Source organism: Bufo bufo, chromosome 1 (assembly GCF_905171765.1).
Source record: "Bufo bufo chromosome 1, aBufBuf1.1, whole genome shotgun sequence".
Taxonomy (NCBI): domain Eukaryota; kingdom Metazoa; phylum Chordata; class Amphibia; order Anura; family Bufonidae; genus Bufo; species Bufo bufo.
In genome coordinates this window covers 298732214-298754475 of record NC_053389.1, presented here as the reverse complement: position 1 = coordinate 298754475, position 22262 = coordinate 298732214, and the positions used below count along the sequence as shown (strand labels likewise).

The 22262-nt window shown below is 46.5% G+C and overlaps 1 protein-coding gene across 1 annotated transcript in view; it reads right to left on the bottom strand.

Annotated features, from left to right (window-relative positions):
- MGAT4B (alpha-1,3-mannosyl-glycoprotein 4-beta-N-acetylglucosaminyltransferase B) overlaps positions 1–21833 on the bottom strand; it is a 528860-nt gene extending 507027 nt beyond the window's left edge. The window contains 1 exon segment of the mRNA XM_040440884.1: positions 21607–21833. Within this exon segment, the coding sequence (XP_040296818.1) occupies positions 21607–21742 (136 nt within the window). The 5' untranslated portion in view covers positions 21743–21833.
- Positions 21834–22262: the final 429 nt, after the last annotated feature.

The following is a 22262-nucleotide window of genomic DNA, read 5'->3' as shown; positions in this document are numbered from 1 at the left end:
TTCTTTCACAGCAGAATGTACCATATCCGGTATAGCTGGATACTGCAGCGATTGGACTGTAATGGGGTCCGGCCTTGTTACAGATTCAAGCTGGGTTTTGGCAGGACAAAAAAACTAACATGCCTTTCGGACATACCAGCATGTTTATGCCGGAACATGGCCAGATGGCCTTGGACCACATCATAGTCAATGAGAGCATATAGCTGTTGTATCCGGCTATACCAAATACGTTATACTACAGCAGGACCGTATCTTCTGCCAGAATGTGTATCTAAGGTTATGTTTGTGAACTCCGGCAGTCTATTCCGGTGGAGGAACAGACTGCCGGAGTTCACTGGCTGCATCTGTCATAGCTGGATGCCCATTGACTGTAATGGGGATCCGGACAAAAAATGCTGCACAGTGACATAAGCATTTTGATAAGATCCCCCCCGTCCCCAACTATATACTTACCTTTCCTAGCAGTGCGGCGTGCGCTGACACATGGAGTCCGCAGGAGACGCATATTCATCCCAGCATGCACTGGGAGGGGACCTGACGTCACACACAGCGTCAGCCAGCGCGCTGACGATTGTGTGCACGCAAGGCCCTGGCCAGTGCAGCGCGGTGCCGAGTCAGGAGGCCACGTAGCGGTGAGTGAGAATCTTCACTTCACTCACGCTCCGTGGCCAGTGATTTAAACGAATCCTCGATGCAGGGAACTGCATTGAGGATTTTTTTGCCTCGATTACATCGATTAAATCGATGAATCGTTTCAGCCCTAGCTGCGGCCTTCTCGCTGCTTTCCCTAGGCGGAGTGATGATACATTCATCAGTTACATAGGCTAGGCGCAGCTCAGCCAAAGCTGCGATACCAAGCTCACTCACTAAACAATGTAAGCTGAGAGAAAGCCACAGAACTCACAGGAACGCCGGTGCCTTCTCAAACACCTGATTGTCGGGGGTCCCGGGTGTTGGACCCCACCGATCAGTTACTAATGACCTATCCAAAAAATGTTGCAAAACCCTTTCAAATCAACTTTTTGGTGAGGGGCTCCAGTAGATGAACCCCAATGATATGTCACACCAACAGGTCATAAAAGTGTTTTATTTCTGATAAAGGAGGAATTTACCTATGCTTGCTTCCACAGAGAACAACTCTTAAAGGGAACCTGTCACCGGGATTTTAGGTATAGAGCTGAGGACATGGGTTGCTAGATGGTCGCTAGCACACCCGCAATATCCAGTCCCCATAGCTCTGTGTGCTTTTATTGTGTATAAAAACCGATTTGATACATATGCAAAATAACCTGAGATGAGTCAGAGCTTGAAAATATGACTCTTCTCTGGTCACACAAGTAAGATATGACTCTTTTATGTTAATTTGCATATGTATCAAATCTGTTTTTTTACACAATAAAAGCACACAGAGCTATGGGGACTGGATATTGCAGATGTGCTAGTGGCCATCTAGCAACCCATGTTCTCAGCTCTATACACAAAATCCCGGGGGACAGGTTCCCTTTAAGTGTAGAATAGCATTTATTTAAAGGTCTATATGAATTCAACGCAGGAATGGTCCAAGCAGCTCAGGTTAGTGTGCAGCTTGGATAAGGGTGGAGGAGATGATGTAGACATTAGGAATGAAATATACCTTTCCAGGAACCAACCAGCAATAACAACATATAAATCTGTCATCCCTTTGGGTGTCTTCTGCAAGTCTAGCAATATCAGCATGGCTTCCATGTAAGTAGCAGATTTTCAATGGCAAGTGCTTCAATTCATGGAGACAAAGTGATATGGAAAAGGAAAACAAAGGAAGCAAATTTGGATCAGTCTGGAATGTAGCATGAAACCTGGAGAGTGACCTGAGCATCTGTCGTGGAAGTTCCTATGCCGGGCAGCCGAACAATGTGCGGGTTTGACACAAAATGTGTGAGGTGTCCAACTGTAGAAACACAGACATGCAGTGGCATGCATCAGCCGCTAATTCTGATTGTGAAAATACCTCAGCGGTATTCAGTATGTGGTTTTGCTGTGCCCTTCAGTATAAGAACCCATAGCAAACTGTGCTGCTCAATACAGGGTGCACTGAAGAATAGGGGTACATCCGCCATCTGCTCCAGGAACATTTCCAGCCCATATGCAAAACGTGACGAAAAAGAAAGGGTGAATAACTGCGCCGATTTTTCTTACCTGATAAATAAATGCGTTGCAGGACCACTAAGGATAGGTTCACATCTCTCTGCTAAAAGTAATCCGGTAGTCTGTTCCGGCAGAGGAGTTGCCTTATAGGCATAGCCGGACACCGCCGGGTCCCCACTGACTATAATGGGATCCAGCAGCCGGCTTTCTGCCGGACAAATATCTTTAGCGGAGGTGTGGACATAGCCTTAGCCAAATAATGCGGTGAGAAAAATGGTCTATCATTTCCACATCTGCAAGTCACTTGGGTGGTATAACCCAGATTCTCATCAGGCAGCAGTAGATGCCACACATTTGAATAATAGGAGTGATAGTTTACTATCACATTCAGTGGGCAGCTATTCAGAGAACAAAACCAAAAACTCTTCCCATTATTTGTCTGTATTTCCCTTCCACTTGCCATCCTCGTCACGTACTCCTCTGTCAAACCCTCCAGCAGTAATTTCACGAAATATTGATGTAAAAAACTCTTTATTGCAGCCCCTCTTCTACACGTTCACCGCAGTGGAAACTCCTAAAGGTTATCACCCTTTACCAAACAGACACAGTACAACCTCGGAGAAGATAACAGGGCCTCCTTCTAAGAGGTTCCTCCAGAAATGAGACAACCAAAACGGCCCTCACTGCATCCTCATCACCTCTGGCTAGACGTGGCATGGCACCATGGATGACCCCTGAGCCGCCACAAGCAAGGTAAGTAATATTCTGAGGGTGGAAATCTACCCTTACACTGCTGATCTGGGTGAAGAACAAGAGGGAGGGGAAAGACAAAGAAGCCTGTATTTTTGTTAGAGGTGCTCATGAATAGAAGATCCCTATGCAGGATTAAACTAGTGGGTGATGAGATCAGTCACTGTAGAGAACCCAGTATACTGCGCTTGTCATCCAGCTGAAAAGGACATCTAGGCCTCATACACATGGCTGTTGCCGGTTTGCTGTCCATAAACCACAGATCTGCAAAATACAGATACCTGCCGTGTGCATCCCATCCTTTCCTTGGTCTTTATTATAGAAATGCCTATTCTGGTCTACAAAATGGACACGAACAGGACCTTTATAATTTGCAGAACAGCCACATGGATGCGGACAGCACAACGATGATCCAGTTGGATAAAAGGACCTGTATATAGCCCCTCCAAAGCCTGCTCCTGGAAGATGTTAGCACCCATTAAGGGTATGTTCACCCCACAAGTATTTCTAACAATATCCGCAATACATATCCACCAGCTTTTCCATGTGAAATATATAAGAATAAATACAATTCTACTTATTCTCGTGGATTTTTTTTCTTGGTGGAGACATAAAAGCGAGAGGAAATTTTCAGCAGCATGGCCATTCACATGCATGGAATTCGCCAAGTTTGCTGATTTTGGAACAGAATCCATTCTGAAATCTGTGTGAAGACCTGAATGTGTGAATGGCCCCTAAGAGTATCCATAATATGCTAATAAAGAGACTATGGGGGTCTATGATGGAAGATTCGCCTCATTCATGACGAGTCGTTCGTTCAATGTTTGTGAAATCGTTGATGTGAACAAGTAAATTGTGGTCATGTAAATCATTCGCCGATAGCCACGATGACCAGACCTGTCTGAACACCGGCCACGATCATTGTTTAAGCGAGTATATGATGAAATATGAACAAATGTGTACACCATCCTCCCTGCATGTAAATGCTTGGCATTGTCATTGTGTCAGTAGGGCAATTATGGCGTCAATCGCCTGAAAGATTATCTACTCATCTAAATGAGCCTTTACATTAAAAGGGGTTATCCAGGAAAAGATATTTATGACTTAGGGTCGTTTACACGAACGCATTTTGCGTTCTGTATACAGGCCGTTTTCTGCGTTCCACATACGGTCTGTATACGGAACCATTCATTTCAAGGGGTCCGCAAAAGATGCGGACAGCTCTCTGTGTGCTGTCTGCATCCGGTGCTCCGATCCGTGGCCCCGCAAAAATGAGTTTTGCGGACAAGAATAGGCATTTCTATAATAGGCCTCCTCAGGCGCCATCCGTGTTTTGCGGATCCGCAATTTGCGGACCGCAAAAAAACAGCACCGTGTGAACGAGCCCTTATCCTCAGGATAGGCCTCAGTATCAGCACTGCAGGGGTATGACACCCGAGCCCCCCGCTGATCAGCTGTAAGAAGAGGCCTTGAGCGCCACAGCCTAAACCGGTGCGAACCCATTCATTTCAATGGGGCCGCAAAAGATGTCCGCATCCATACTTCCGTTCCGCAGCTCCGTTGAAAAGATAGAGCATGTCCTATTCTTGTCCGCAAGAACAGGCATTTCTATCATAGGACTGGTGATGTGCCTTCTGCTAAATGTGGAACGCACACGGGCCAATATCCAGGTTTTGCTTATCCGCAATTTGCAGACCGCAAAACACATAGGGCCATCTGAATGGGCCTGAATTTAAAAATCCACCCCTTATTTGCAACAAGCATAGTCTTATCTTGAGAGATCAATTAGTACATTCGGATATAGGTACTACAAAAAGAACACAGATACAGAGAACCTTTACATTTCCGTGTCTCCACTGCATGCAATGCAGGAGGGCCAATATTTCTATCACCCACGTACTGGAAAACCTTATAAGGTCAAAGGTTAGTATACCTGCGACACCACAAAAGTTACTCATCTTATAAAGTGCCCTTGTGGTCTATTGTATGTAGGGGAGACAATGCAGATCGCATTAGTAAACACAAGTCCACTATACGTAAAAAGAACCTTTTGCTACCCATACCTTTCCATTTTCATAGTCATAAACATTAAATTGCGCAACTGAAATATCAAGTTATAGAGCAGGTCATCAACGAGAAGGGGAGGTGATCTGAAAACATTATTACTCAAAAGGGAGGCTTTTTGGATCCATACTCTGGACACTTTACAACCCAAGGGCCTAAATACAGATTGTGAGGTTATGTGTTTTTAATTTTAATACGGGATGTATATTTTTTTACAGACCATAATATCACGATCATAGTCTGGAGGACCCTTTTTCTTTTGATGGACATGGAGCATAGTAAGAGGAATACACCTTGATTTTATATCTATGTCATTTCCTGTAATTTGTGTCTATAAAATGTTACATGGTGTCATTTGGCATTGAGCAGTTGAGGAAGGCTGGACTGGCCGAAACGCGTCCTGTAATTCTGTTATGTGGATTATGGAATAAAGCATACTACAGATTAAAAGCAAGTACATTTGCTGGGATTATCCTTTGAATTTTGATATGGGGATTGCCCTTTCCCGTGCAACGTAACAAGAGGGTTGTGTGCTGTCTGACTTGTTCTGAATGGGCCCTAAGGCATATTGTACAGAAAGGAGGGGGGGGGGGATATTACACAGTAACAAATAAAGGAATTACTACAAAAATGGGAAAACACCTCAATGACAATGAAATCTTTATGCTACTAACAGAAAACTGGTTGCTGCAAACAGGATACACGGAGGATGGGGGGGTTAGGTTTGAAGCTGTTACTATTTGCTGCTCCCGAGCGATAAACGCTGCCAATTCCAGCACAGGATATGCTCCAGCACATTCATCTGGGATAAGGACGAGAATAACAAATTAATGTCAGCACCATCTGAACAATCACAGCTCGCAAACAACAAGAACTACATTCCACGTGCCATTAGTCAACTGCAAAGCACACGACCATTCAGGGCACGTCATCAGCTCCAGTAGTTAAGAACCGTCTCCAGTTTATACAGATTTCCACCTGGCGGACGTCACCCTTCTCCCCAAACCTCACATTCTGGATGCTAGGAAAGCTGGGTGACACCCACCTCTCCTAACCCCAGTCACACATATAGCCATTTATCTCAAACCAAAGTAAATCTGAATAGGCAGTTATAACAGGAGGTGGTCATGTAGGACCACCACTGCTCCATTCGGAGTCTATGGGAATGACACGGTACTCTGCTAGCTCAGATATCCCCATAGAGTCCGAATAGGGAAGTAGTGCGCATGTAAGACCACCGCTTCATATAAATGGGGGGGGGGGGGCGCATAATCAGTTGGAATCCAAATGGTCAGACCCCCATTGGCCATACAATTATCCTGTGAATAGGTGATAAATGATGTTATGGGCCGTCCTTCTCAATCAAAATGCCAAGAGCTGGCAAAGAATATCACAGTCAATGTATCTGAGGACATTTAAAGGGGTATGTTAAAACATCCATCGGTGATTAGACGATTCGTTCCGCCCTCATTCTGTTCTATTCATTATCGATAAAGATGACCAGCAGCCAATGAATGAGCGTTAGTTCCATTATACGAGCCAACTGTCACTAACGAGCATGTTCCCGATAATCGTGCAGTCTAATAGGCCATTTAGGGCTCATTCAGATAAGCAAGCTTCAACTCACCCGATCACCGTCCAGAAAACAAATGATTCTTTACATGCCCATTCTTCTTGTGCCGCCATTCATTAGAATGGGTGGCTCTTGCAGGAAACTCAAACCTAATTGTGGAACATCACACATGTGCACTGGCCCATTGACTAGAATGGGTGCTGTCATCCTACACTCGGCCAGCACCTGGACTCAAATCCTGCTCGTGTGTTAGATCTGCACATATCCTGTCCACTGCGTGTCACTGCTGAGGTCCTGTCAACAGGACAGGATAAGGAGGCTGAAAACCGCATGACCTGCCCTTGGGAGGTCACTGCTGGGTCTGAAGAGCTTGGAACCAGGGTAGAGTCGGAAACGTAAGTCAATTACAAAGATGCTGCCTGTGGAGATGTGGATTCATCCTCATGCAGAAGACCTTCTTCTTCATTTACTCCCAGCATGACAGGAGAGCGCACAACAGTCTATCAGTGGAGACACCAAAACTTCATCCTGGCCACACTGTCCTTTCAAAAGATGAATCATACGGCAAAATCAATATCTGCATGGCAGCTCGGGCAGGCTACGTAATGACTGTTCTGCTAGAGAAGCAGCTCATATTCAAGGCCGTCACTTCACATTCAGACACAAAGGCTCTGGCACATGGGCAAACCAAAAAAGCAGTTCATATTTAATGTTCTACAAGTCGTTCATTGTCTAGACGGCATTTAATCAGCTTTCTCCAACGGTAATTGTGAATATTGCTTTGTAACTGACTGAACTTCCTGTGCTGATGTCATCGAGTCATGCGACCAGTGTCCCAGGCCACGAGCCTTGTGGCACCAGGGAGATCATAGCACTGCTAAAAGGTGGCACCACATCACTAGGGTAGGAGCCATATCACATACACTTAGTATGATTTCTGATTTCACGCAGGTTCCCTTACCAACATTATCTGAATATACCGCAAATCCCATACCGTTCAGTTAAAGGGCTTGTCTCACATCAGCAAGTGGCATTTATTATGTGGAGAGAGTTAATACAAGGGAATTACTAATGTATTGTCATTGTCCATATTTCCTCCTTTGCTGGCTGGATTCATTTTTCCATCATATTATACACTGCTCGTTTCCATGCTTACAGACTACCCTACAATCCAGCAGTGGTGGTCGTGCTTGCACACAATAGGAAAAAGTGCTGGCCTATGTGAGCTCCCATAGTTCTGGCCACCAGAGAGGCCGGCACTTTTTCCTATAGTGTACAAGCGCAGCCACTACTGATGGATTGCAAGGTGGTCGTAACCATGGAAACAAGCAGTGTATAATGTGATGGAAAAATGAATCCAGCCATCAAGGGAGGCAATATAGACAATCACAATACATTACTAAGTGCCTTGTATTAACTTTCTCTACATGATAAATGCCACTTGCTGAAGTGAGACAACCCCTTTAACCCCTTGAAATTGTGGAGTCATGCAATCATAGTAGGACGTCTAAGGGTACTTTCACACTAGTGTTTTTGTTTTCCGGTATTAAGTTCAGTCACAGGAGCTCAATATCGGGAAAAAACGCTTCAGTTTTATCCCAATGCATTCTGAATGGAGAGCATTCTGTTCAGGATGTCTTCAGTTCAGTCCCTCTTACGTTTTTTGGATGGAGAAAATACCGCAGCATGCTGCAGTTTTCTCTCCGGCTAAAAATACTGAACACTTGCCGAAATGCTGGATTCGGCATTACTTTACATTGAAAATAAGTGTTCCGGCAAAACGGAGCCGGCTTTCCGGTCTGCGCATGCGCAGACCTTTAAAAATGCTAAGAATTTTTATACCGGATCCGTTTTTCCGGATGACACCGGAGAGACGGATCCGGTATTTCAATGCATTTGTCAGATGGATCCGCATCCGGATCTGTCTGACAAATGCCATCCGTTTGCGTCCGGATTGCCGGGTCTAGCAGGCAGTTCCAACGACGGAACTGTCTGCCAGAATCGTCTGCCACAAGTGTGAAAGTACCTTTATATGCCCACTTACATCAATAAGACAACATTTTCTTCTGCTCATTTCACTGTATGGCGGTGAAGTGTAGTAGTAGATGTATTCCCTGTGCATTACATACAGTATCACAATCAGGGCTTACTTGTATTTAAACGGCAATGCACAAAATGTAACAGAAATGAACACCACAGCATAAAAACAATCTGGAGGAAATCCTGAGGCGTGCACCGCTCAGATATGCTGACACTAAAAACCCAGCAGTCTGCACCAACCTGTGCACCGTGGCATTCCAGAGTGGCAGATCTGCCAAGTGCCATGGGACTGGGTAGCATTCTGCATCATTAACTTTTCTGAACCACAGGATGCCAAACCACTCCAATATTTTATGAACATGTATTTTGGTCAAAAACTGTGCTCAAACAAGAGAACACATGTAGCCCTATGTAAACGGGCAAGACCCCATGTAGTGCCTGAGGGTCTGTGCAGCCATGGCACAGCCGAAGAGAGCAACGGCGTGAAGTCTTACTGCCAATCCATGCCGCTGCAATACAGATATGTGATTGAGCATACTGCATCAGTATTACAAATCAGTAAGGCCTCATGCACACGACCGTGTCCGTTTTCTGGTCAGTAAATCGCAGATCCACAAACACAGATTTGGTGCATGTGCTGTCTGCATTTTATTTTTTGCGGACCCCATGACTTCAATAGTTCCGGGGTCCGCATTTTGTAGACATATTCTATCATTTTGCAGAACGGCCATACAGATGTTGAAACCACACGGATAATCCTTTTATCTATTCCGCAAAAAGAAAGAATGAGTCCCCTATCGGGAGGATAGGTCATCAATATAAACCCACTGAACAACCCCTTTAATAGCCCTTGCTCTTTGCTGCTACTGCAGGGTGTCCACTGTGGACTGTCTGTATACAGAGGTCTCCACGCCTGAGCAGCAGTAGTCCAGCACATACTGTATATACCACTTCTGCAGCAATGTGTATACAACATAAAGAGCAATTGTCATGGAGAAGGCGTACTGCCAGAACACAGATTACAGCTCAGTGTGACGGACAACAGTGACTCATCCCGCTCTTCAAAACTGCCAGATATACAGACCATTCCTCAGTATGAATCCTGCCAATACACACATCGCCATGTTCAACTCAACCTGCCAAGTATCTAATACTGTGATGGCTAACCTCCGGCACTCCAGCTTTGGTAAAACTACAACTCCCAAGATGCACATGTGCTTAGCTGTTCTCAGAATTCCACAGAAATGAATGGAGCATGCTGAGAGTTGTAGTTTCACCACAGCTGGAGTGCCAGAGGTTAGCCATCACTGATCTAATATGAATGGTGGAATCTCAACTCTCCCCTCATCGGCAGATGTTAAAGGAACGAAGGATCAGGCAGTTAGATTTCAACATGTCCAATCCTTTTGCTCTTAAGGGAGATAAGTGCCTAACAGTGGTTTACCCCCTCTGACATGTATCAGCCAACAGGGGGTATTCGGTATATGTTCCCCTGAGAAGTGCCTATAGATCTGGAGGATGCGATCCCAAAACCTGGCAAGCCCAGCAGATGTGCAACATTGTACCCTGTTCCATACCGCATCGCCAACGAGTCTCCGGGACTGTCGGGTACATATGATGTACAAGCACTGGGCAATAATACCACCTTGTTAGTTCTTCTCCTTCGCCTGAGACATACTATGTGTCAACGTACACATCTTCAGGTCCAGAAAATATAACCCCTAGCTCATACTCCCATTTCTCTCATAGACTTTCTAAAGCCAGGCAACAGTCAAAAGAACCTGAGGGGAAGCAAACAGAGAGTGCTAATGTGCAGGTGATCTCCGGCTATATTCTGCCGATTCATTGACCTTCACAAGCTAAATATTACAACCCCCATTCAAGAAGTAGAGACGCTTATTCACACTAGAACAAGATGGCGACATTGAGAGATTTTACTATTTCACGAAAAAAATAAATCACTTAGAACTTGATGGCAGCAATGCATTTCCAAAAAGTTGGGCCAGGGCCCTGTCTACCATTGTGTGACTAGAACATGGCTCTGTGAGATTTGCAGGTTATTGCATTGCGCTTTTATTTACATTTTACACAGCGCCACAACCTTTTGGGGAATTGGGGTTGTGTATACAGCACATGCTGGGATGTGTAGTCCACACCAAAAATGCTAACTCATAACACATAAGATGGAGAGCTTTAAAGTAACTTCAATATAAGGCTTATTATTTGTCCAAAAAATACTAATTATTTTTAACTACACTAAGAAATTTGTGGTGATTTAAGAATCCAGAGTAGTTCTCGCCCACGGTGGACTGCAAAAAGCGCCCAGTCACACATCACTATACAGGTGAAACTCGAAAAAACTAGAATATTGTGCAAAAGTCTATTTATTGTAGTAATGCAAATTAAAATTTGAATATTGTGCAAAAGTCATTTATTGTAGTAATGCGAATTAAATCTAGAATATTGTGCAAAAGTCCATTTATTTCAGTAATGCAACTTAAAATTTGAATATTGTGAAAAGGTTCAATATTCTAGGCTCAAAGTGTCACACTCTAGTCAGCTAATTAATCCATACCCCCTGAGCAAAGGGGACCTGAGATTGAGACTTTGGGGTTTCATAAGCTGTAAGCCATAATCATCCAAATTATAACAAATAAAGGCTTGAAATATCTCGCTTTGCATGTAATCAGTCTATCTCATATGTTAGTATCACCTTTTAAGTTGCATTATTGAAATAAATGAACTTTGCACGATATTCAAATTTTTCGAGTTTCACCTGTACATGGATATTGTCATCCCTCCAAACAGGGTTCCCAGACATCTGTAAGTCTGAGCCACTTTCAAATACAACAGATGGCGTTAAGCCACACAGAACAGGAGAAAAAGCCTCTTAAATGTATGACCAAGTGAAATTCCTCTTACCTTGTCATTGGTAGTACCAAGTTTTCGCAATGCTATGATCTCCCTGAGGCAACTAGGGCACTACAGGATCTGGTGTTGCCACCAGCTGGAAAGCCATTGGTTGAGAAACATGAGACTCCAGAGCAACCTGCTAGCCAAGGGTTCCAGTAATGCCTGGCAATCCTTGTGAGGGGGTCCTGCATTATGAGACCACCACATTTATGTTCTCGTAAACATCTCAGAAAGTATGTTTGCACCATAAATTGGAGATTCACTTTAAAGGTAACCTGTCACCATGTTTCATGCCTACCTTCACAAATGTACATGGCTACTGATCTTCAACAGTGCGGCATAGACGAGAATAGTGGGCGCTATTAAGGTCCTTTGGTGTAAAAATAGTCACAATTGCCGATACAACAATATTTTGGTGCATGGGCCTTTTTGCGGCAACTACAACAGATGGGTTGGATGGGGGTGGAGTGGGAGCCATGCCGGGGACGGCTAGCATAGTTTTTCAGACAGGTGCCCATATAGGCACCTTATTCATGACTCGTCTTAAATTAGCCGTATACAACGGCAGTGCAGGGGGGACAACTAAGACCGGCATCTTAGTAAATATTCCCAATTATGTCTAAAAACTCCCATGCTCTATGCCAATTAGATCTGTTCTTCTCAACTGAACCAGCCCATGAATTGGTGATGGATATGACTCAGGGCCGACGTCAGCACCCGCCACACCCGGGCAAGTGCCGTGGTCCACTGTGCCTGCTCATTTCTGCAGCTGTGTTCTGCCTGTTCTGAATTCTAGGGCAGCTTACCCCAGAAATGCAGCGCAATTTTCGCCATGTGCACTGCTGGGGTGGTGGGTCCCAAGACTCAGAACAGGGTAGTTGGAGTTTCAGTAGATGCTATGCTAGAATGGAGTTGTTAGAAGGAGGTCTGTGATGGCACTGGTCACATGACGAAATTTGGGAAGTGCTGACAAACCCCAACTGCAGCAGCTTGAGGAAGGTAGGATATGCTGCAGTCCTGGAGTACACAGAGCTTCATGGGGAGCAGGTGAGGGGCAGCATATGGAGCTCATATATGAGGGGGCAGGTGGAGCACAGGGGCAGTGGGGTTCAGGTGGAGTGGAATCTGGTGCAATTATGGGGGTTTATAGTACAGATTCGGGTGTATTCTGAGGGCCATAATGTGTGTGTCTGTCTGCCCCTGTGTGTGTGTCTGTATGCCCGTGTGTGTGTGTGTCTAAGGCCTCATGCACATGGATGTTGTGCACCCGCATACGGCGGGTCCGCAATACACGAGGCACTTGAATGGGTCCGCAATCACGGAGATGCAGTGCGGAAGCACGGATGGGAAGCACTACGGAGTGCTTCTGTGGTGTTTTTGGCCGTGCCTCCACACCGCAAAAAAATAGAACATGTTCTATTTTTTTGCAGTGCATACGGATCACGGACCCATTCAAGTTGAATGGGTCTCGATCCGTCCCGGCCGCTGCACGGACGTTGCCTTGGCATTGGGTATTGATAGAAAAATTTTGTAATGATTTCTTATTCATTTCATTATTTTTATTTCATTATTTTAATCCATCCGCATAAATAGTCACTGGCCAATGTTTCGGTCCAACATAGCCCTTGTTCACGGCCTTATTTTATTAGGCATTGTAGATTGCAGATTACGGTCCCCAATGCACGGAACGGATGCACAACAGCCATGTGCATGAGGCCTAAGGCCCCTTTCACACGGGCGAGAATTCCGCGCGTGTGCAATGCGTGAGATGAACGCATTGCACCCGCACAGAATCTGGACCCATTCACTTTATTGGGGCTGTGCAGATGAGCCTTGATTTTCACACGTCACTTGTGTGTTGCGTGAAAATCGCAGCATGTTCTATATACTGCGTTTTTCACGCAACGCAGGCCCTATAGAAATGAATGGAGCTGCGTGAAAATCACATAGCATCAGCAAGCAAGTACAGATGCGGTGCGATTTTCAAACATGGTTGCTAGGAGATGATAGGGATGAGCAACCCCGGACCCCATTAAAGTGTATTCACTGTATCATTTTCCCTTATAAGATTGTTATAAGGGAAAATAATACCATTCTTAATACAGAATGCTTAGTAAAATGTGCCTTGAGGGGTTAAAAAATACAAAAACTTAAAGAGGACCTTTCACTAGAATAGAAAATCTAAACTAAGTATACAGACATGGAGAGCGGCGCCCAGGGATCTCCCTGCACTTACTGTTATACCTGGGGGCCGCTCCGTTCTTCCGGTATAGCCTCCGGTATCTTCATATGTTCGGCTCCACCCAGTTGAGCCTGCCGGCATCTCCTTCTCCCATGCTGTAGCGCTGGCCAATTGCAGCGCTCAGCTCATAGCCTGAGTTTTTTTTTCTCTCAGGCTATGAGATTGGCCAGCGCTACAGCATGGGAGAAGGAGATGCCGGCAGGCTCAACTGGGTGGAGCCGAACATATGAAGATACCGGAGGCTATACCGGAAGAACGGAGCGGCCCCCAGGTATAACAGTAAGTGCAGGGAGATCCCAGAGCTGGAGCGCCGAAATCTCGCGATGCGCGAGCTAGCACATGCGCAGTGTCGGCATCATGTTCATTCCCTGTGCTGGCATCAGCACAGGGAACGAACTACGCATGCGCTAGCTCGCGCATCGCGAGATTTCGGCGCTCCAGCTCTGTGACGTCAGCCGGCAAGGAGGAGATTCGGAGGACGCGGGGCGGTGCTGGGCTCCTTGACGCTTGACTCATCTCCAGCTACAGGACTCATATCAGCTAATTTGCATATCACTCAAAACGGTTTTTTTTTAACACAATAAAAGCGCAGAGAGCTGTGGGACCTGGGTACTGCAGATGTGCTAGTGGCCATCTAGCAGCCCATGTCCCCAGCTCTATGCGCAAAATCATGGTGACAGGTTCGCTTTAACTTACCTCATCCACTTGATCGCGCACCTGGCATAGTCTTCTTTCTTCTTCTTTCAGGACCAGCAAAAGGACCTTTGATTACATCATCAAAGGTCCTTTTGCAGGTCCTGAAAGAAGAAGAAAGAAGACTATGCCGACTGCGCGATCAAGTGAATGTGAGTTATGTTTTTATTATTTTTTAACCCTCAATTGACATTATACTTAGCATTCAAGAATGCTATTATTTTCCCTTATAACTAAGTTATAATGGAAAATAATAAAATCTACAGAACATCAAACCCAAAACCAAACTTCAGTGAAGAAGTTCGGGTTCGGGTCTGGGTAACATTCAGTTCTTTCTCACGCGCGTGACAAAACTGACTGCAATTGCGTGCCTACTCCTGCGGGTTTCCCGCAATGCACCGTGAACGCATCCTGCCCTCACCTGCGAAGCCCATGTGAAAGAGGCCTTAAAGGGATTCTGTCATGAGATTTGAGCCCTATAAGCTAAACATATGGCCAGGTCCGTACTAATAACATGAATCCTAAACTGCCCTTATTAAACCTGCTTGTGGCTCTATTAGCCCAAAAAACTGTTTTTTATAAGCTGTCACTCACCTACCTAAGGTGCCCAAGGGGTTTTACGTTAACCCAGGGTGCCCGCCCGCACCCCTCGCTGTCTGGTGCCCAGCGCCGACTTCCTCACCTCAGCCCCACCTCCGCAATCCTTCCGTCCCTCTGCTAGATCCGGTGCCTGGCAACTAGGCTCAGCCTGATGCGCTGCGGACTCCTGGCAGCGGCTTCGTTGAGCGAAGCCTAGTGTGCAGGCGCCGCATCTAGCAGAGGGACGGGAGGATTGCGGAGGCGGGGCTGAGGTGAGGAAGGCGGCGCTGGGCACCAGACGGCGAGGGGTGCGGGCGGGCACCCTGGGTTAACGTAAAACCCCTTGGGCACCTTAGGTAGGTGAGTGACAGCTTATAAAAACCAGTTTTTTGGGCTAATAGAGCCACAAGCAGGTTTAAAATGGGCAGTTTAGGATTCATGTTATTAGTACGGACCTGGCCATATGTTTAGCATCTAGGGCTCAAATCTCATGACAGAATCCCTTTAAGGCTTTGCTTATACTCCATACCACAGTCTAGCCAGTGTCTAATGGGTTACAGTTTAGACCACCTTCTAGTACATGTTGATAATTCCCTTTTAAACCCCAGTTCATGTCCCCTCAGTACTGGGAATCAGTGGGAGTCATATTATAAGGTAACAAAAGGTTGGAGCATAACTGAAGGTGGAATTCCCTTTTAATGTCCCCTAAAGGTGGCCACACACATTAGATAGAAGTTGGTTGACGATCGCACAGGTGTCTGTCCATATGTATGTGTATTTGTCCCTGTGTGTATGTTTCTCCGTGTGTGTGTGTCTCTCCGTGTGTGTGTGTCTCTCCGTGTGTGTGTGTGTGTGTGTCTCTCCCTGTGTGTGTGGGTGTGTTTCTCTCCCTGTGTGTGTGTGTGTCTCCCTGTGTGTGTGTCTCTCCCTGTGTGTGTGTGTGTCTCTCCCTGTGTGTGTGTGTGTCTCTCTCCCTGTGTGTGTGTGTGTGTGTCTCTCTCCCTGTGTGTGTGTGTCTCCCTGTGTGTGTCTCTCCGTGTGTGTGTGTGTCTCTCCGTGTGTGTGTGTGTGTGTGTGTCTCTCCCTCTGTGTGTGTGTGTCTCTCCCTCTGTGTGTGTGTGTGTGTGTGTCTCTCCTAGAGTTGTTGCGATACCAAATTTTTGATTCGGTTTCGATACCATGAAAAAGTATTGCGATACTCGATACCATTCGATACCACGCGAAAAAAATAAACAAAAAAAGCCACGTGCATTCCTCATTTTTAAAAATGGCGAATCGCGCAGTTTTTATTTTATTTTTTCTGTTCCGGCATTCACAACCTAGATTTTTTTTTTATATTTTAATAGTTTGGACTTTTCTGACGTGGCGATGTAATATGTTTATTTATATATTTTATATGTGAAATTGGGAAAAGGGGGGTGATTTATACTTCATATTTTAGTGTTTTTTTTTTTTTTTCACTTTTTATTTAATAACTATTTCCCCCCTTAGGGGCTAGAACCTGGGATCTTTCATCCCTTTTCCTATTCACCCTGATAGATCTCTATCAGGGTGAATAGGACTCCACACTGTCCCTGCTGCTCTGTGCTTTGTGCACACAGCATCAGGGATGTTACCATGGCAACCAGGGCTTCCTGGCTGCCATGGTAACCGATCGGAGCCCCAGGCTTACACAGCTGGGGCTCCGATCAGAAGCTGCCACTGCACCACCAATGAGGGGGAGTGGAGAGGTCCCTGTGGCCACTGCCACCAATGATTTTAATACTGGAGGGTTGAGAGGGGCCGGCGCACTGTGCCACCAATGATTTTAATGGGATGGGGGGATTGAGGGGGGGGGGGGGGGGCACACTGCACCCCCAATGATTTTACCCCTTTATACAGGAGGCGGGTACTAGCAGATCAGCGGCAGTTAACTGCCGCTGATCGCAGCTCCCTGTCAGGGGCAGGGTGCCGGAAATGCGATTCTGCTGCCGGCACCCGCCTCCTGTATGTGTTAAAGACTGACTACTGTATATGAGTCCAGACTTTCACTATTAGGCCACACAGAGCGGCGCCCAGCGATGTCTCAGCACTCACCATTAGTCCTGGGCGCCGCTCCGTTCGCCCGCAGTGCCCCATTACTGTCTCCTCTCCTGCTCCACATGCTGCTGATTACTATCGGAGCGATGGGAGGAGACATCAGCTTCACTAGTGGGCGTTCCTTCTCCCTGGCTGTAGCGCTGTCCAATCGCAGCGCAGGGAAAAGGAACGCCCACTAGTGAAGCTGATGTCTCCTCCCATCGCTCCGATAGTAATCCTATCATTGGTGGCGCAGTGCGCCCGCCCCTCCTCCGCCCCCTCTCTTCTCATTGCCGCCCCTCCTCCGCCCCTCTCTTCTCATTGCCGCCCCTCCTCCGCCCCTCTCTTCTCATTGGTGGCAGCGGCAGCAGCACAGGGGGAGGGAGGACAGCTTCCTTCTCCCCGTGCTGCTGAGAGAGAACATGAGCGCGCCGATAGCAGCGCGCTCATGTTCAGAGATACTAGACTGCGCAGAAGCGCAGCCCAGTATCGAAAAAACGGAAATCCCGGTATCGTATCGATACCGGGACAAAAGTATCGATTAGGTATCGAAATTTCGATACCCGCAACAACCCTAGTCTCTCCCTGTGTGTATGTGTCTCTCCCTGTGTGTGTGTGTCTCTCCCTGTGTGTATGTGTCTCTCCCTGTGTGTATGTGTCTCTCCCTGTGTGTATGTGTCTCTCCCTGTGTGTATCTTTCCGTGTGTGTGTGTGTGTGTGTCTTTCCCTGTGTGTGTGTGTGTGTGTGTGTGTGTCTCTCCCTGTGTGTGTGTGTGTGTGTCTGTCTCTCCCTGTGTGTGTGTGTGTGTCTCTCCCTGTTTGTGTGTGTGTCTCTCTCCGTGTGTGTGTGTGTCTCTTCCTGTGTGTGTGTGTGTCTCTCCCTGTGTGTGTGTGTCTCTCCCTGTGTGTGTGTGTGTCTCTTCCTGTGTGTGTGTGTGTCTCTCCCTGTGTGTGTGTGTCTCCCTGTGTGTGTGTGTCTCTCCCTGTGTGTGTGTGTGTCTCTCCCTGTGTGTGTGTGTCTCTCCCTGTGTGTGTGTGTCTCTCCCTGTGTGTGTGTGTCTCTCTCCCTGTGTGTGTGTGTCTCTCTCCCTGTGTGTGTGTGTCTCTCTCCCTGTGTGTGTGTGTGTGTGTGTCTCTCCCTGTGTCTGTGTGTCTCTCCCTGTGTCTGTGTGTCTCTCCCTGTGTCTGTGTGTCTCTCCCTGTGTCTGTGTGTCTCTCCCTGTGTCTGTGTGTCTCTCCCTGTGTCTGTGTGTCTCTCCCTGTGTCTGTGTGTGTGTGTGCGTGTCTCTCCCTGTGTGTGTGTGCGTGTCTCTCCCTGTGTGTGTGTTTGTTTGTCTCTCCCTGTGTGTGTGTTTGTTTGTCTCTCCCTGTGTGTGTGTGCGTGTCTCTCCGTGTGTGTGTGTGTGTTTGTCTCTCCCTGTGTGTGTGTGTGCGTGTCTCTCCGTGTGTGTGTGTGTGTGTGTGTGTGTGTTTGTCTCTCCGTGTGTGTGTGTGTGTGTGTCTCTCTCTCTCTCTCTCTCTCTCTCTCTGTGTCTCTCCCTGTGTGTCACTATCACCCTGCCCACAGTGTTCCTATGCCTTGACGCAGCTGCATCAGGACGTTCGGGCAAGTAGAAGATGGAAGAGGAGGAAGCGCCGTCAGCATGGAGTCCATGGGAGAGACACAGCGAGGCACACTAAGGATGTAGGTAACACTAACACATAATCTACACTAGTGTTATCTGTGGTTTTACATAGGACTGCAGGTAACATTACCACATTATTAGCACTAGTGTCATCTGTGGTTTTACATAGGACTGCAGGTAACACTACCACAATATCAGCGCTAGTGTCATCTGTGGTTTTACATAGGACTGCAAGTGATATCTACTATATTTTCTGTACTCAGATAGCCATGACTGTTATCTGTGCTGTTACATAGGACTGCAGGTGATATATACTACATTATCTGTACTCAGAGAGTTATCACTGTGTAAGGGGGCCCACTAAGACTTTAATGCCCAAGGACCCACCTGAACCTGGAGCCGGCCCTGATATGGATGACTCCTCCTACATCATACATAGGACTTGCCAAATCTAGTTTGATGGGGACCGGAGCATGCACAGAATGAAAATAAACGCTCTACCACCTGTGGGCACGATGTTCACAATCCACATGTGCTAGTTTACTGCAGTATAGGGCCACCACTGTGAGTTCCCTGCTACGGGCACTGGGTTCCTTCTCATTCTCATCTCGGAGAGGCCTGCGGTGTCAGTCATGAATACATGGGCATACAATAGAAAAGTTTCTATGTCGTCATTTTCTCAGGTATGTGGCACTTGTGAAGGCATTTACAAGTGATACAGCATAGTAGGAATGGTTTACAGGGTAAAGCTGGTGTCAGGTTCCCTTTAAAAGGTCACCTTCACAGTTTCTGAATGTTTCCCATAAAGAAAACCAGGAAGGGACCCTACAGAGCGGGGAGGCATATCACCTTCTTTTATATTGTATGCATAGTAAATGCAACAATGTAACAAGAGAGAGAACAAACCTAACACTTCCACATTGCTGGAGCCTGCTGAGAAGAACACATTACCCACAGTGCTACAACCCCGGCTCATCTGAACGCAAGCAACATTCAAAAGGGGCGATAATACAAGGACACAGCGCCCCTATATACAGCATCTGCACTGGGGTTTGTGAAGTCCCGGTATAGATGGAAGCAGAAGCCGCCTGCTTCCTGGACAGGAGAAGATGATAAGGGTTGTGATACTGCAATCAATGAATGAGAGGCTGTTGCTAGAGCGCTGACGCATGACAGTGAGCATGCAGGAGCCGCCGCAGCAGCTTCTGTAATACAGGATCTAGTTCAGCAATCCGATGGCATGTGCCCCTGTACTTCTGGGCACAATGACTGCGCCTGCTTTTAAGAAACAAAGTCTGACCCCAGAATGAAGCTGTAAAAACATAGTCCATGGAGCAGCGGCCTGCAAACTGGGAATAACGACAAGGAGGCAGAGAATGGTGGGCGATGCCACACTCATGCCCACTTCACCTGGCTGGTGGATGCCACCCTAAAGAGTGCCACTATTTCAGCAATCCAAAGGAAGAATGGTGGCTCATGAATTATGCCAACATCTCACTTCAGATAAACTCGGCACTCCTCTCAATCTTGGAGGAAGCTGCCAAGGTCCAAAATAACCGGGAATTTAGGAAAACCAAGGTGCCAATCTCTGTTAACATTAAAGGGTATTGCTGTCTGCCCGATGTTCAGGAAGATTATCAGTAATGAGCTTTCATACGAACGATAATCTGGCGGTGTAAAGGTGCCGCTGATAATCTGATGAATGAGCAAAACGCTCATCGGGTAATCCCCTCTTTAAGCGTCTAAACAGCCTCTGCTCCTGGCATTGATTCTGTATGAGGACGAGCAATCACTGCTCCCATACTGTGGAGGAGATCTGTGCATGTAAATACAGCGGCCACCTCCACTGATGAAAGATCGCTTCCTTCCCAACAATCGCTTGCTACATCGGTCCATGAATGGTGAGGAGTCCAGAGTTTCCAGTGATCCTAAGAATGAAGCGGCCACAGCGCATTTATTTATCAAGACGGGTGTGTGCTACACCAGTCTCCATGGGGCCTGCATTTAGGACGAGGTGCCTCCAGCTCTCCATGCGCCAAACTGGGAGCTGCCATAGATTTCAGCCATCTGGTGTACATAATGCTGACTGAGCTGGGCCCAATGACTCCGCCCACATTCTGTCCTCACCACGCCCCCTTTTCTTAAGACTGGCAAGGGCAGCATAGAATGCCAACTGCAACTAAAAAAAGTTGCAATGGCATTGGAAAGGGTTTTACGACTTTTTTATGATAAATTTCCCCTTAGAGCTGCATTTTCTCCTAGGGTTTCCCTGCACTCCCATTCACTTAAATGTGGCAGTGCTTTGGTCCACCGCACAACATGTGGACCAAAGCAACATGTGGACGTTTTTTGTGTTCCGTATACGTGGCATTTTTTTTATAATTCCGTATACGGAACCATTCATTTTAATGGTTCCGCAAAAAAAAACGGAATGTACTGTATGCATGCCATTTCCGTATTTCCATTCAAAGATAGAACATGTCCTATTATTGCCCGCAAATCACATTGCGTGGCTCCATTCAAGTCAATGGGTCCACACAAAAAAACGGAACACATACGGAATGTACACCGTATGTCTTCCGTATCCGTTCCGTTTATGCGGAACCCTCTATTGGAAATGTTATGCCCAGTCCAATTTTTTCTATGTAATTACTGTATTCTGTATATGCCATATGGAAAAACGGAACAGAACCGGAAACACTACTGAAACAAAAATTGGAAAAACTGATCCGTTTAAAACGACCCGCAAAATACTGAAAAAGCCATACGGTCGTGTGAACAAGCCCTAAAAGTGGCACTGTGACTCCTTCATTCTCCGGATAGGTGGAAACCCAGAAGTCGGACCCCCACCAATCACCCTAGAGACATGCCATTACTTTACAAGAGGGGACTATCCCTTTAAATGGATACACACCTTTAAATACCTTTGTAAACGCCTTACTTACCGCACACCGATACTGAGATACAGGCTGTATCATATTCCAGAGGTACAGGACTAATTCTGCAGGCTTCACAGCTGAAATCTCCCAGAATTCCTTGCTGGCTCCATGTCAACCCAAACATTGCGCCCATAATTTGCATTCTGGGAAGTCCTCCTCAGGCTTTACCGCAATCTTATACAAGACGACTCCATAGACAGAAGTAAAAAGTTGGCCAAACCCATCGTTTTCGGTGATACCATCATTTACACATATAAACAGAATGTCAGTCTAATCGTTCTGTTCCCACAGAAGATATGTTGCCACCAGAGGTTTCTGGCAGAGGTTTATCCCCTCTGACAACACATACACATGAATGGGGGTGTCGGGTGGAAAAGCTGTGGGACAAACCAGCGTTCGGCAACTGCTTATTGAAGGTGTATGGGCACCATGCCTGCCCTACTACATAATAGGAGAGTGTTAGGGGTGCATCTGACAACTTGCTGACTGTTTCCAATGCCAAGTACAGAACAGCTATGGACTATAATACAGAAAGGATCAGTACAGGTAAAGTAATATATTTACAAGGTATTAAAGGTGGGCACGTGCTTCAATTCCATTAATCATGGCAGTGGTGACTCCACCATAATCTGAATGGCCCTCACCCCTGCCACATGCTAGTG